This window comes from Camelus dromedarius, chromosome 8 (assembly GCF_036321535.1).
Source record: "Camelus dromedarius isolate mCamDro1 chromosome 8, mCamDro1.pat, whole genome shotgun sequence".
Taxonomy (NCBI): domain Eukaryota; kingdom Metazoa; phylum Chordata; class Mammalia; order Artiodactyla; family Camelidae; genus Camelus; species Camelus dromedarius.
Genome location: NC_087443.1, coordinates 74,695,910 through 74,711,649, shown reverse-complemented (window position 1 = coordinate 74,711,649; position 15,740 = coordinate 74,695,910). Strand labels below are relative to the sequence as shown.

General features: G+C 36.1%; 1 protein-coding gene across 11 annotated transcripts in view; it reads left to right on the top strand.

Annotated features, from left to right (window-relative positions):
• The window catches only part of ATE1 (arginyltransferase 1), a 153,650-nt gene that overhangs the window by 49,133 nt on the left and 88,777 nt on the right, over positions 1–15,740 (top strand). For all 11 annotated transcript variants that reach the window (XR_010382002.1, XM_064488502.1, XM_064488500.1 and 8 more), the window contains exon 8: positions 13,126–13,158. Coding sequence is in view for 10 of the 11 variants with exons in the window: in XM_064488502.1 (XP_064344572.1) it covers positions 13,126–13,158 (33 nt within the window). In the remaining variant the exon portion in view is untranslated. The remainder of the gene's footprint in view (positions 1–13,125; positions 13,159–15,740) is intronic.

The following is a 15,740-nucleotide window of genomic DNA, read 5'->3' as shown; positions in this document are numbered from 1 at the left end:
ATGGAAAATTACAGGAAAGAAAATAGTGTTCTTGAAACTTGTAATGTGAAGCAAAAGGAAAATTCAGATGATGACAAAGCTCCTGACAGTTGTCCTTTTGTAATAAGTAAAAGCTGAGAGAGAGTGTTGAGAAACTTACCTCCAAGTTAAGCACATTTTAGTGAGTGCAAAGCTCATGTGATGGGGTAATCTTGTTGTGAGTGCAATCTGTCTTTAGTTTTTGTATTTTAGGTCTGCTTTTTCCATTAAATCTGAGGAGCCTCAGGTTTTATGACCTCCTGGTAATGACTCGACAAGTGAACAATGCTACCTATTGATGACTAGCCTAAACAAGGGAAGTTTGTGTTTTTGCTGTGGTCATTCATTTGATACGCCAAATAATTTTAGCTAACTGCTTGCATGATTTTCTTCGTCAGTAGTTATAAAAGTAAAAAATATGTATTATGTACATGATTTTTTATCCAGAGCCTAATTCTGCCTTTAAGAATGTGTAAGAATAGGGAATATATTTGTGTAGGTCTACAAATACTGTCCGTGAAATAACATATATTAGCTTATCTATGATAGTCATTCTAGAAACGGCTCAGATTTATGCTTAGAATGGCTCCCATGTTTCTTTCTCTGAGGCTGTGCAGCAGTGTGATTCTTCTGTTCAATCAATTGTATAAATGTTGAATTCCTAGCATGTTCCAGTCACTGGGGGTGCAGAGATGGATAAGACGTGGTCTACTGCACATTTTAGCTAACCAATAACGTGAATTTTAAAATATTTTTAAAAATTTCTTTTCATAAGTTTGCATTACTGTTTCAAATATTAAAATACTAATAATATTACAGATACGTACCTGGCATGATGTGGAGAAATTTGATCTTGCTTGGAATCAGTCTGATGAGTATGCAGGTAGTACCTGTAACCATTGTTACTGTTTGTTAATGTTATCAAGTATTAGGTTTTTAAACAGTAATTAGATTGCTGACAGTATATTCCATTTCTTAGTGCTTTCACCAGAGAGCTTTCAAAATAACTTTTGTCTTGACTCTGGCTTCCTGCTGATTTTTATTACTAGGTTTTGCGGTTTTCTGTTTATCCCTAATTCATGTCATTCAGATTTTTGGAAGACACCCAGTTTTTCAAGGTCAGTTTGAGTTCTTTACCTAACTTAATGCTGTTTAAATGATACCTACTGTTGTCCTCAGTATCTCTTGAGGAGTTGTGCCTCAAAGATAATTCTTACCTGGAGTTTCCCTGCAGGAAATGGGAGGAGTGTGTGGAGGACACAGGTGTTCCTACGGAGTTCTACTGAGAAGGGCACAGGCTCTTTCTTCACTGATACCAGCTCCTGGTTACTGGTGACTGCTGCTTGCTGTTTGTGGCATCCCACCTTGACCAAATGACCCAATTCTACAAATAGCCAGGGGCCATGAAGACAGGTAGAGAAAAAGAAAGGACTATGAATATTCATTTATTTGTTTATCAACTGATTAATCCAATTCACAAATGAATGAATGCACTTAGGCATTTGAACAGGATGTATTTTTTGAGTCCCTCGTATGTGCCAGGCATTATTTTAGCTCTGGGATGTAGCACTGTAAACAAGACAGAGCTAAGTTCTCACCCTCAGGGAGATTATTATAGGCTAGTGAGGAGGGTAACTGAACAATAAGTGTGCAATATAGTGTCAGGATAATACATGCGAACAAGAGAAATGAAGAGGGGAGGGGTAGAGAGTGATGGTGATGATAATTACATCAGGGTGTCAGGAGGAGGCTCTGAGGAGAGGGGCTCCTTGGGAGACACCCAGATAAAGAGCATGCCTGTCTTTGGGTGATAAGTTTCAGGCATGACCTGTTCTCAGAACAGCAGGGACATTGATGAGGCTGGAAAACAAGGCATGGGACATCTTTCTTATCTACATTGCTTGTGAAAGTTATTTTTTTTTTTCTTTTAAATCTCCTCTTCCTTTTTGCCATTGATTGGCTGAATTTGTAATTATCATAAAAATGTGTTTTCTTGTAGACTTGTTAATTGCTCTGTTTCCTTGTTACCTGAGCACCTCTATGTCACTGTATTTTAGTGTGGTTTTATAACACTGAGACTTTACTGCCTTCCTGGTGAGTTTTGATTAACGGTGGTGTTAAGTCCTTTGTAAAATGAAGGGAATCATGGATTGGAATTCTGGGTTCTAACCCTAAGTTTTGCTGCTGACTGAAATAATGTAGCATTTCTGGACCTCGGTTTATCTAGATGTAAACTAAGGGAGCTGGACTAGATAACTGCCAAGATTTCTCTTAGCTGTAAAATTCTGAGGTGTCAATGAATTTTAGAAAAAATCCCCAGGAGGAACTCAATAGTTTTTTGTTTTTATTTCCTTTTTTAAAATTAATTTTTAGGTTTCCATACAGTGAAGTGCACAGATCTTAGGTATGCAGCCTGTTGAATTGTTACACAGGTACGTGCTCCTTACAGTCACCCCCCAGGCTGAGAGAGAGAGGGTTTTCAGCATCCTAGAAGGCTCCTTCATGCTTCTTCACGCAACTGCTGTTCTCACTTCTGCCATCATAGATCAGTTTTGCGTGTCCTTGAGCTTCGTATAAATGTAATAATACAGTATATACTCTGTCTTCTTTTACTCAGTGTTCTGTCTGTGAGATTTGTATGCATTTTGCACAATTTGTTCTATTTTTGGTGGGCATGTGGGATGTTCCCAGTTTTAGGCTATTATCAGTAAAGCTGCTTTGAATGTTCTTGTACATATCTTTTGATGGACATAACACAGTTCTCTTGGGTAGATAACAAGAGTTAAATTGCTTGATCGCAGGGTAAACATACTTAGCTTTTGTGAATACTCTCAGTTTCCATAGTGGTTGTACCTTGTGCGAATTCTCATTGTCCTATATCCTCACTAGCATGTCACCAACTTTAATTTTAGCCTTTCTGGTATTTAGTGGTATTATAGTTGGGGTTTAATTTGCCTTATGATCACCTTTTTGTAAATTTATGGCCATTTGAATATCCTCATTTTTGTAAAGTTGCCTGTTTAAGAGTTTGCTCCACCTTTAAGAAATTGGGCTCTCATGTTGTTTCTCCTTATGGATTTTGAGAGTTCTCTATTTTTGGATATGGGTTCTTTCACCTACAGTCATTCCTCAGTATGCGTGGGGGGGTTGCAGGATCCTCTGCAGATAAGCACAATCTGCAGATGCTCCAGTCCCTTATATAAAATGGTGTAGGATATTTGCGTATAACTCATGCAGTCCTCCTCTGTATACATTAAATCATCTCTAGATTACTTATAATATCTATACAGTGTGAACTCTGTGTAAATAGTTACCAGTGTGGGCAGATCCAAGTTTCACTTTTTGGAACTTCTGGGAATTAAAAAAAAAATTTCCATCCATTTCTGTCTGTGGTTGGTTGAGTCTGTGGATGCAGAATATGGAGGGCCGACTGTATATGTATATTCTAAATATCTTTTCCCCAATATGGAAATGCCTATAACAATGCAATCCTAGGAAAATACTATATTTAGAAGAATGCAGTTTAAAAACTTTTTTGTTACATTTTGGAACACTCAATGTACAGACTAAGAAAGCAGCAGTTTTAAAGATCTCTTATTACATAAAATTTTGGTCCCAAAGTTGACTTTTAAAAAATCCTAAGGTACTTTTTCTTTTAAACACACTTGTAAAATTATTTCCACACTTCTTATGTGATGTTTTAATATTTTGTGCTAGTCCTTAATTTATTTGGTGCTGTAACAAGCAGGTCTTTAAGTCATAGGGTCCTGTAGCAGAATGACTCTCCCATTAGAGAAGCAGAAGATTCTGGACTCAGCACATCCTGTCACCAGCACTTGAGTCTGTCTTGTAATTATCATAAAAAGCTATGTGTTTTGGTATTCCTTTTGATGACTTTGCCAAGAACTCCTTTCTTTGCATTTTGATGTGAACTCGCTCTATATGGTGATTTTGTTTGCTGCTGGTAATGTTGAAAAGCAACCAGACTCTTTGAGTTCATTCTCTTTGAGCTGTAGAACTATGACATTCTTATCTGGGTTTATAGATTGATGTTGCAAGTTTAACCTTTCAATTTTAGAAACAGCAACACCAGAGTTGCCAGTAGTAAACAATGAATGAACTTTTTGTTAAGTTCAGATATATACCATTTGTGTTATTAGATACAGAGCCGTTGTCTATAAAACATAATTATTAAAATGAACACATGAGGTGGGTGTTAGTGAATGACTTAATTATAGCCCATGTCCCTGTTGCTCTTAGAAATTGGGGAGAGAGTTGTAAGTAGTGAAAGCATATGCACTGAAGTAGTTCACTAATTAGGATGTGTGGCAGCAAGCTGTGGAATCAACACTTAGGGCAAAACATTTATAACTTGTCTGTGTATTAATGTTACGGGCTTTTGTGATTCGGGGCAGATGTTAATCTTTCAAGAGACATTTGTTGTAGTTCCTTCCATGGTGTGGGCTTGAGCATTAGCCCCTTCATCAGTCCAAAGTGCTAAATCTTGCGAGGATCCCCTTGAGGGATATTATTGGATAGGAACCTTCTCTCTTAAAGGGGGAAAAAGAGCCATTGATTCATTGATAGTTTATGTTAGATTTTTCTGACACTGCCATACTCAGTATTTTCAGTGAGCATTTCAGTTAAGTATAGATTGGGGAAAATGATTCAGAGCTGGCAGGGACCAGTGTTTCTTAGAATGAATTTTGTCAAATGTTGTCTGTGGAATATTAACAAATGTTACTTGAAACTAAAAACCAAGCAACTAACCAACAGAACTCTTTGGTCATGTAACTTTGGAAAGCAGTAGATTAAATGGAGTTGAAGGGGTTTTTGTTTTCCCAACCTTTTGGAGATATAGTTGACATATAACATTGTGTGCCTTTAAGTGTACAACATACTGATTTGATACGCATATGTTGCAGCATGATTACCAGCATAGTGTTAGCCAACACTTCCATCGCACACATGATTACCATTTCTCTTTGTGGTAAGAACATTCAAGATCTATTCTCTTAACAACTTTTAAGTATATAGTACAGTATTGTTCTGTATAATCACAGTGCCGTGCTTTAGATCCCCAGAACTTATTCATCTTGTAGGGTTTTTCTTTGCAGAATTTCTTCGAGCCCTTAATTTGTCAGTATACCTTGTACTTTTCCAAGATGAGGAAGGGGACGTGAGACAGCAACAGTACGCAGCATTTCCTAAGTTTATTTGGCTGTGGAATCATCTTTTAGAGAGTTTTTTAGGAGCTTGGCGTTTGGTCATGGAATCATTCTTCAGAGAGTGTCTCAGGAACTTGGCATGCCACAGGACACCATTTGGTGAGAGTGGTTAGGCTGGAATCATTTTGTAGATAGAAAACTAAGGCCCAAATAATTTACGTTACTCAAGTAGCTTGAGCTAGTGAGATTCCAGATTGCCCAGCTCTGAGATCACTGTTCTTTCCGTCAGCAAAAAAGGAGATTTAATGGCTCAGAAGAGATAGGTTTAAATATGCTAGAATGTAAATAAGGTTTTCATTGTCATCTTTTAAGACTTATTGAATCTTAATGTCATGTCCAAGGTTCTAGGTCTAACCAAAAAAGGTAGTAACAAGTGGTTAGTTCTTTGAGCTGCATTGCTAACAAATGGAATAGGGAATAGCTGTAAAAATGAATTTGGGGAATTATCTGTATCTGATCTTTTTACTCCTCACTAGAATTCAGATAAACAGGATCTTAGTTCTCAAATCTTAGTTTTGACTTCTTATTAAGTACAGATTTAATTGTCATTCTGTTGACTTTTTAAATGGGGTCAGAAAGGTGTCTAGCTTAATATAATTTAGGCTCTCCATTAAAGCTTCCAAATTCCTGATAGAAAAACTTAATGTTTTACATTGAGTTATGATTTAGATTGATAATCATAAATTTTAATTAATTTATTTATTTTCTAATTAAAGTATAGTCAGTTACAAGTTGTCAACTTCTGGTATACAGCATAATGTTTCAGTCATACATATACATACATATATTTGTTTTCATATTCTTTTTCATTATAGGTTACTACAAGATATTGAATACAGTTCCCTGTGCTATACAGAAGAAATTTGTTTATCTATTTTATATATAGTAATTAATATTTGCAAATCTTGAAGTCCCAGTGTATCCCTTCCTACCCCCTTTCCCCCAGTAACCATAAGTTGGTTTATGTCTGTGAGTCTGTTTCTGTTTTGTGAATAAGTTCATTAGTGTCTTTCTTTTTTTTTTAAGATTCCACATGTTAGTGATATCTTATGGTATTTTTCTCTCTCTTTCTGGCTTACTTCACTTAGAATGACATTCTCTGGGTCCATCCATGATGCTGCAAATGGCATTATTTTATTCTCTTTTATGACTGAGTAGTATTCCATTGTATAAATATACCACAGCTTCTTTATCCAGTCATCTGTCAGTGGACATTTAGGTTGTTTCCATGTCTTGGCTATTGTATATAGTGCTGCTGTGAACATAAGGGTGCATGTATCTTTTCAAGTTAGAGTTCCCTCTGGATATATGCCCAGAAGTGGGATTTCTGGATCATATGGTAAGTCTATTTTTAGTTTTTTGAAGAATCTCCATAGTGTTTTCCATAATGGCTGCACCAAACTACATTCCCACCAGCAGTGTAGGAGTGTTCCCTTTTCTCCATACTGCTCCAGTATTTATCATCTGTGGACTTTTTAGTGGTGGCTATTCTGACTGGTGTGAGGTGATACCTCATTGTAGTTTTGATTTGCATTTCTCAGATAGTTAGCGATTTTGAACATTGTTTCATGTGCCTATTGGCCATTTGTATGTCTTCATTGGAGAATTGCTTGTTTAGGTCTTCTGCCCATTTTTGGATTGGGTTGTTTGTTTTTTTCTTATTAAGTTGTGTGAGCTGTTTATATATTCTGGAAATTAAGCCCTTGTCAGTCTCATCTTTTGCAAGTATTTCCTCCCACTCCATAGATGTCATTTTGTTTTGCTTATGGTTTCCTTTGCTGTGCAAAAGCTTATAAGTTTAATTAACTCCGATTTGTTTATTGTTACTTTTATTTCTGTTGCTTGAATAGGCTGCACTAGGAGGACATTGCTAAGATTTATGTCAGAAAATCTTTCACCTATGTTTTCTTCTAGGAGGTTTATACTGTCTTGTCTTACATTTGTCTTTAATTAAGCCATTTTGAGTTTACTTTTGTGTATGGTGTGAGGAATGTTGATAATCATAAAATTTCAAATATTTTATTATTTTATAGCCTAAAATAATCAGACTTGTCCCCTAACAATTTGTAAGAAAGTACCACGTAGTAGGGTGAAAGGCTGAGGAAATAGGACCAGCAGAAGCATTTTGTTAATGCATGGAAATTTTGGATAATCTGTGTGAGCTATTATAAGACTTAGAATTCCACTTTGACAAATAGGTACATCTCACTGATGTTCTTTGGTTTAGAAAAATAATTGTGGCTTATTTTATAAAAATTACTGTTCAGTATGCCTTTTTAAAATACAGGAATTTAGCATGGTTCCTTATTAAACAGAAAAGGCATTTCAGGAACATATTAGCTTAAATTACTTGTGTGTTAAATAGTTTACATTACAGGGATAAATAGTTGATTATAGTTTTACTGGGCTATTTTGACAAAGCTAGTAGTATGTATTTTTCTTTTTATTCTCCCACCCCACCGCACTCCACCTCCAGTAACCAGCATGGTTAATAACAAGTCTTGGAAAAAAGAATTTACTAATTGCAACTGACAGGAGGTTTAACTACAATTTTGTGTGCTTGGAAAACTGTTTAGAAAATTTGGGTAAGCATAAAGTGCTTCTCTGAGAAGGTGCTATGAGACAGGCTACCAAAGATGAGAGAATAATGGTATCGAGAATAAGAATGGTGAGTAAGAATGCTTTAAGAGAAGCAACGTCAGTAACTGTGCATCAGTAGCACTGATCTGTGTGTATCTTTTTTCCCTTTTTATTTTTATTTTATTTTTTCTTCCAGTTTTATTGAAAAATAATTGATATACAGCACTATATAAGTTTAAAGTGTACAACATAATGATTTGACTGACGTATGTCTTGAAATGATGATCTCAGTAAGTTTAATGAAGATTCATCATCTCATACAAAATTAAAGAAATAAAAAAAATTTTCCCTGCAATGAGAACTCTTAGGATTTACTCTCTTAAAAACTTTCATATATAACACTCAGCAGTGTTAATTATATTTATCATATTGTACATTACATCCCTAGTACTTACTTTTTGATTGCCTTCATCCAGTTTCCTCTCCCCCACCCCTTCCTCTGGTAATCACAAATCTGATCTCTTTTTCCATGAATTTGTTTGTTTTTGAAGTATAATTGACCTACAACACTGTGTTAGTTCCTGTTATACAACACATGATTTGATATTTCTGTCATTTCAGAATAATCACCATGATAATCTTAGTTATGATCTGTCATTACACAAAGATATTACATAATTATTGGCTAAATTCCCCACACTGTACATTTCATACCTGTGACTCATTTATTTTGCAACTGGAAATTTGTACCTCTTAATCTCCCTTACCTATTTTTTACTCCCTCCATCCCTTCCCCTCTGGCAACCACCTGTTTGTTTTCTATAATTCTTTCTGTTTATGTTTGTTCATTTGTTTTGTGTTTTTTTTTAGATTCCACATATAACTGAAATCATACAGTATTTTTCTTTCTTTGTTTGACTTCACTTAGATTAATACCCTCTAGGTCCATCCATTTGTTGCAAATGGCAAGGTTTCATTTTTTATGGCTGACTAATATTCCATCATGTGTGTGTGTTTGTGTGTGTGTATTATCACATCTTCCTTATCCATTCATCTATTAATGGGCACTTATGTTGCTTCCATATCTTGGTTATTGTAAATAATGTTGCAGTGAACATATGGGTACATATATCTTTTTGAATTAGTGTTTTTGTTCTCTTTGAATAAATATCTGAGTGGAATTGCTAAATCATAGGGTTCTTCTATTTTTAATCTTTTGAGGAACCGCCATACTGTTTGCCTTCATGGCTGCGCCAGTTTACATTCTCACCGACTGTGCACATAGATTCCCTTTTTTCCACATCTTTGCCAACCCTTTTTATTTGTTCTCTTTTTGGTAATAGCCATTCTAATAGGTACGAGGTGATACCTCATTGTGGTTTTGATTTGCATTTCCCTAATGATTAATGATGTTGATCACTTTTCATGAGCTGTTTGGCTTAAGTTTTCTTCTAGACATTTAAGTCTAGAAGAACTTACATTTATCTTACATTTAAGTCTTTAATTCATTTTAAATTTATTTTTGTGTGTGATGTGAGAGAGTAGTCCAGTTTGATTCTTTTACATATAGCTGTTCGGTTTTCCCAGCACCATTTGGTTAAGAGGCTGTCTTCTCCCTTTGTATATTCTTTGATTTTTGCCATTTTGATTACAGTGTGTCTGTATGGTCTTCTTTGGGTTGATCCTGTTTGGACTGCCTGTGCTTCCTGGACCTAGATGTCTGATTCCTTTCCCAGGTTAGGGAAGTTTTCAGCTATTTTGTCTTGAAATATGTTCTCTGCCCCTTTCTCTCTCTCTTCTCCTTCTGGGACCCATATAATAAGAATGTTAGTACATGTAATGCTGTTACAGAGGTCTCTTAAACTGGCCTCATTTCTTTTTACTTTTTATTCTTTTTTCTGTATTCCAGCTTGCTGGTTCTTTCCTCTCTGTCATCTCATCTACAGTTGATTCCGTATAGTGTACTGTTTATTTTAGTTAATGTATTCTTTATCTCTTTTGGTTCTTTTTTATATTTATATTTTCTCTTTGTTAAAAACATCTAACTTCTCGCTCTGTTTATCCATTCTTCTCCCGAGTTCTTTGAGCATCTTTATGATTATTACCTTGAGCTCTTTATCAGATAGATTGCTATCTCCACTTCACTTAGTTCTTCTGGGGTTTTATCTTGTTCTTTTGTTGGAAACATATTCCTCTGTCACCTCATTTTGCCTTATTTGCTGTTTTTATTTCTATGTATTTGGTAGGTTGGTTTCATTTTCCTCCTCTTCCAGGTACAGCAAAGGAGACACTCTCACAAATGAAAGTTTTGTACATTTACCAATGTAAATGTTTCTTGTGAAGGAGCAACTCCTACTTGGTTTTCAGAGTTTTTCCTAATTCTGCTGTTTCTTAGAAAATAACCAGCTTAAAATAATATTCTAAAGGGACACATTTTGGGGTGGCGAATTCTGCTCCCCTGCCTTATAACAAGCTCTATTTTTTAGAGAAGTTTTAGATTCACAGTAAAATTGAGCCATTTTTTAATACTGATCTGACATCATGGTGGTATTTGTTAAAAGATATGTATTTCTTCTGTCAGTTTCGGTGTATATGCAAAATGTATTTTGCAATTATATTTCCTTTTTGTGGTTGTTCTGAGTATTAATTACTTGTACTAAATATAATATGTGTCATTTCATCAGGAAAGAATTTACTAAGTAATTTGACTGAAGGGAAATCACAGTGGCTTTTTCTGGTGCACTAATTGAGATGAAACATTTTTCAACCTTTTTCATGTCCTGTGTATAGGATAGTGAACATCTGCCCTGTAATTTGTTATTCTGTTTATACTGCTTTGCAAACTAAGAACTTTATATATTTCATGTTTTGGCAGCTTCAAACAAGAAAAAAATTTTTAGGTCTATTTTGAAAAGGCTGCAACAGGAATGTTACATATATACATAACAAAGATGTATGTAAGTTGTTGGAGCTTCAAGCAGACAATAGTTTTCTTGCAGAGTATTTATATGCTACTCTATCATTATTTAAAGTGACTTCTGTCGATGAAAAATTAATCAGCCTAGTCGATCTAAGAAACAAATGGAAAATTTTATTCGAGCTAAATTGAGAATTATAACTCCAGGTACAGCCTCTCAGAAAGCTCTGAGAACTCTTCTGCCAATTAGAAGTCAAAGCACAGTTATATAAGTTTTTTGACATAGGAGGCTGTACGGTAAATGATGTATTATTGACAGTTTACACGATCCAGATCTATAAGTACAAAGTGGTGGGTCGTGCGACCCCCTTACAAGAGCAGGAAGGAATGTTGTCTTTTAAGCAGTTGTCTTACTGGTATAGGAGGTGTTGCTTCTTATTGTTGAGCGGATATTTCTGCCCACGGGGGAGGTTTGGCCGATGCATAATGCAGACACACAGTGCACAGTAGAGGGGAGAGAGGAGGCCAAAGGGCAGAGAAAAACTTATGTTTTAATTTTTCTTATGTTGCCATAAAATGTGAATTTTATCTCACACTTCCGTCATAATTGATGCATTAATTATGACTGAACCATACTACTTCTAAATTCTAAAGTATAGCGTGTATAATATAGTTAGCATGCACATATTGAAGAAAAGCATAGAAAAAACACTACAGTAGTAAATTTCTCATTTTAAAATGAAGATTCACCATGCTTCATTTTTCTCCACTATTAAAACTGGATAGTCTTTCAGTGGTTACTTTTTGCCCTTGGGAGGAAGTGTAGATGTCATTTTGTGCTGGGCTATTATAAAAAGAATCCAAGACAACAGACGTTGCACTTTAAATTTCAGTAGAATTATGTGCTTTATATCAGCATTATGAAAATTTAAAATTTGGTATATCTTGCACTTTCAGAAAGTTCTTTTTAATAGTTAATTGAATTGCATATTAATATCATATAAATTAAGGAAAGAATCTCACAGTGTCTGTATTTTAGTATACCCTGTCGTCTAAGGCCTAGATGATACTAGGTAATTACTTGGCTTTGGAGTTCACTACTAATGTTTTAGGAATGTATTTGCTTTAGTTTTGGTGGAAGGAAGTGTCTGATATACTTTTTCAACTTTATTATGGAAAACTTTAAACATTCACAAAGTAGAGAGTCGTGCACTGAGTCCTCATATATTCATCTCCTATCCTCACTGGTTTAATGTAAAGGCTCTCCTTGTTTTATCTGCACACTCCCTACCATCCCTTTCCTCCTGAACCCCCATTGATTTTGAAGGAAATCCCAGACATCATGTAATTTCACTGAGAAATATTTCGGTGTGTATCTCTAAAAGAGAATCAAATTATCTGTATTCCCAGGGAGAACTAGCTGGCTTTGTTGTGGAGAGGAAGTTGAAGAGTGCTTGGAAACAGGCCTGCCCCTGCGTTTTATTGTAGTTAATTTCCATTCAGAAAGATCCAGGGTTTATACTACTTTATTATTACAATAAATCTCAAAAGATTTCAAATGTTGATTTTGTAAATAACATCTCAGAAAACATGAATTACCATCATGAAAATGTATGAAGTTATGTGACAGTCCTTATTTCAGAGCTAACCTACAATTTGCTTTGTCATTTTTTTCATGGCTTCTCCCCCCTCCAAAATTTGTTCCTTTATTTAAATACCATGAAAGAATCAGCAGGTTAATACTTAGTTTCAGATGAAATTTATAAAACTCTGTTTCAGAGAAAGAGAGAGCAGAGAGAAAAAAATATGCATATGGGGCTGAAAAAAAGAGGAAGGGCAGAACAGGGTAAACATCATAGGCTGGGTACCAAATTGTGGGGAGGGAACTCCTTTCATCCACCCTCACTCACCCAACCTCCTTTCTTGGTCTTGACTGTTTAATTTCTCTCCCTTCTTGGTTTCTCCTTTGATTTGCATATTTTTCTTCTCTTGGCATGTACTTAACTTTGCCTCTGGCATTTATGATCAGGAAGATTGCTGATTCCTCTCTTGGAGAAGGTTTTATTATGTAGGGGTTGTGAGATAAAATTTTAAAGAACAAAGTATTTTAAGACTAGTTTTGTTGTGCTTTATCTGTTTTTGTACAGAGTTTTAAAAATGTTTCTTTAAGTTAATTCAAATAGTCGGGTACCTACTAATGGGCTAGATTGAACTTTTCTATATTTTGTGAATGAATTATACAGTGTAAGACATTATATACAGACATTTAGGTTTACTCTATGTGCTCCTTTTGAAAAATTTTGTAATAATTTTTCATTTTTTGTTCTCTTTTGCTGCTCTTTTATTGGATGAAACTGATTCTATTCAAATGTGATTCTGCAGTTCACCAGATTCCTTTGCAACTCACCTTTGGAGGTAAGAGTTTACCCACTGACCTTAATACTAGAAGTGCTAGTTGAACATCATTCTTGGTATCTTTTGTGAAGCATTCATTTGATAATTTGAGTGATCTTTTTTGTCATGATATATTCTTCAATACCAGTAATGAGATGAATGCAGACTTTGTTTTATAAGAACTCCTATAAGTTACAGAGCTATCAACCTTCATAACAGGTTGTCGCCTCTTTTTAAGTACATTTTCTTTTTAATTGGTAGAGTGAAATCATTCCATTTTGAAGAGCCTTATGGTATTGCCTTACTCCCATGACTGTCTCACCCTGGCCTTATCCTCTGTGAACTGCCCTAGTGTGGAAGGAGAGCCGGAGAGGTCTGGGCAGAGGCTGTCTCAGGGAGGTTTCAGTAGATTGGAGAGCGCTTTTTAAAATCCATGAATTAATTAGCGAAGAGCAAAGGATTTACCTTTAATTGAACTTCATTGTAACACAGGCACTATCCTAGGTGCCCAGTTCACTTTCTCATCTAATCCTCGTTAATGATAACCCGAGAACCAGATGTCAGTGTGAGCTGTGGCTGATAAGGAATTACTTGGAGAAGATGGGCGAGACTTTGGGAAAGGAGTGGGAAAGAGGAGGCATCCGGGTGTGTAGAGGGACATTGATACTACATTTGCCTATATTAAGACATAAACGCAGAATGCAAAATTATACGTGCAAATCTCAATTTAAAAACAATTTAAGCATACAGAAATTAGTTAGAAAGGAGATAAACAAAATGTTAACGTTAACTACAAAATGTTTTACCTCTTGCTCTTCCCATGAAGAAGTCACTTGGGGGAGAATGGGATACCTTGGTAGGTTTTAAGTGATGGCTCTTGTAGTCAGTGTTTGATTGAGATGAACGTGAGGGAACTCTCTGACTGATGTGGGAACAGGGTCTTGTCTTGGAAGAAAAGGGACTGGTAGGAGCTTAGATGAAGAGATAATGTTGATAATGCTTAAGGCTGGCCTCTAATTTAAGTAAGAGCTGAGGGGAGTAACCAGAAATAGGAGTTTTGAGCAGACGGCAGTGAGGCTGGGCTAGCTTACCTCCACAGGTATAAATACGGAGGCCGGAGCTTGATGTGCACTTCACTGGGGCAGAGTAGCGGTTTGGAGATGTTACTAAACAATGGCAAAGATGCTTTTAAGTAGACCTCACTGATACACTTTCCCTAGATGTAAGCTCAGAGAGGACCGCGTTTTTCTTGCTTCCTTATGTGTCCTTGTATAGTTAATACTACACAGGAGGCACTGAATAAGTATTTGTTGAAAGAATAAATAAGTAATCTAGGTACAGATCAGTTGAGGCTAAAAGTAGTATGCTTTTTTCTGTAATTTGACAGGATGCAGCTGAAAGCACACAAGGTCTAATATTTCTGTTTCAATGTGGTTAATAGTCTGTTTTCTTAGCTAGATTGTAGCTACTTAAGATCAGTGTCTGTCTTTTTCCAAAGGATGCTCTCAGGTATAAATAGGACTTGGAATGGTGCCAACTGTACACCTAGAGTTGTACCAAACATGTTTTTAAATTACATCTTATTATTCAGGTTAAACATTGGGGATCTTTGTGTAGAAGCTTTAATCTTTGGTGAAAAGTAGATGGGAAAGTATCATGATCAAAGTTTAGTGATCGTTCCTGCATTTCCTGTCTGATCTGCTTTCTCCATTTAATGACCTGGAGCTGTATTTTACCTCGGCTAAATTGATCTTTTTCCTTTCTGGGCTTGAGGACATGGAGGAGGAAAAATAAAATAAAAGATGGCTAATGTGCTTTTCTTTTCTTGAAGTATTTGGGAAATACTTTGAGGGCATACTGTTGATATGTTTCTAGCCTGGAATTTCACAGGGGCCACTGGATGGCATGGTTGGTGCTGCTACCCCCAGATCTCCAGCAGCACTGAGCTCAGGATTCTGCTCCTTTGCTACCACACAGAACCTGAGATCCAAAGCAAAGCAAAGCAAAGGCAGGAGAATGTTGAGAGTCTCTAAACGTTTAAAATGTGCTATTAAGCTTATGCTTCAGCTGGAGAAGGAAAATTGCAAACATGGTAAGTACCCAGATACCTTACCTAAGTTTGAATACAAGAAAAATAATTCAGGTAGAGACAATAAAATACATGAGGTTTGCAGTTGAATATGAAGGTGACTTTAAGTTTCATTCTGTCCACAAAACTACTGTGAATGACCCATGCCCCTTTGCTGTAAGTCCTAAACAGTTAACTGCCCCTGGGATCTAACGAAATTGTCAGGTTATAGTAATTACATCAGTAATTTGATCTGCTGTCATTTGAATGGAGCCATGTGTGGAGAGTCAGTTACTTCCCTCTGTGGGGCTGACCCTTTTACATTCCTGTGAGCTGAAGACTAATAGAGCTCATTAAGCTTTATAGGAAAAGAGCTTTTATCACCTCGTCAAGTCAGGCCACATACTTCCATCATATTCCTAATTTCACGTGGCTCTGTAGTTGGTGATGTGCGTTCCCCTGCTAGGTTTACGTCGGATCTCTCCCTTACAGACATTTTTATTGACATTTCTAAGCCTGAATTACATTTTGTGTG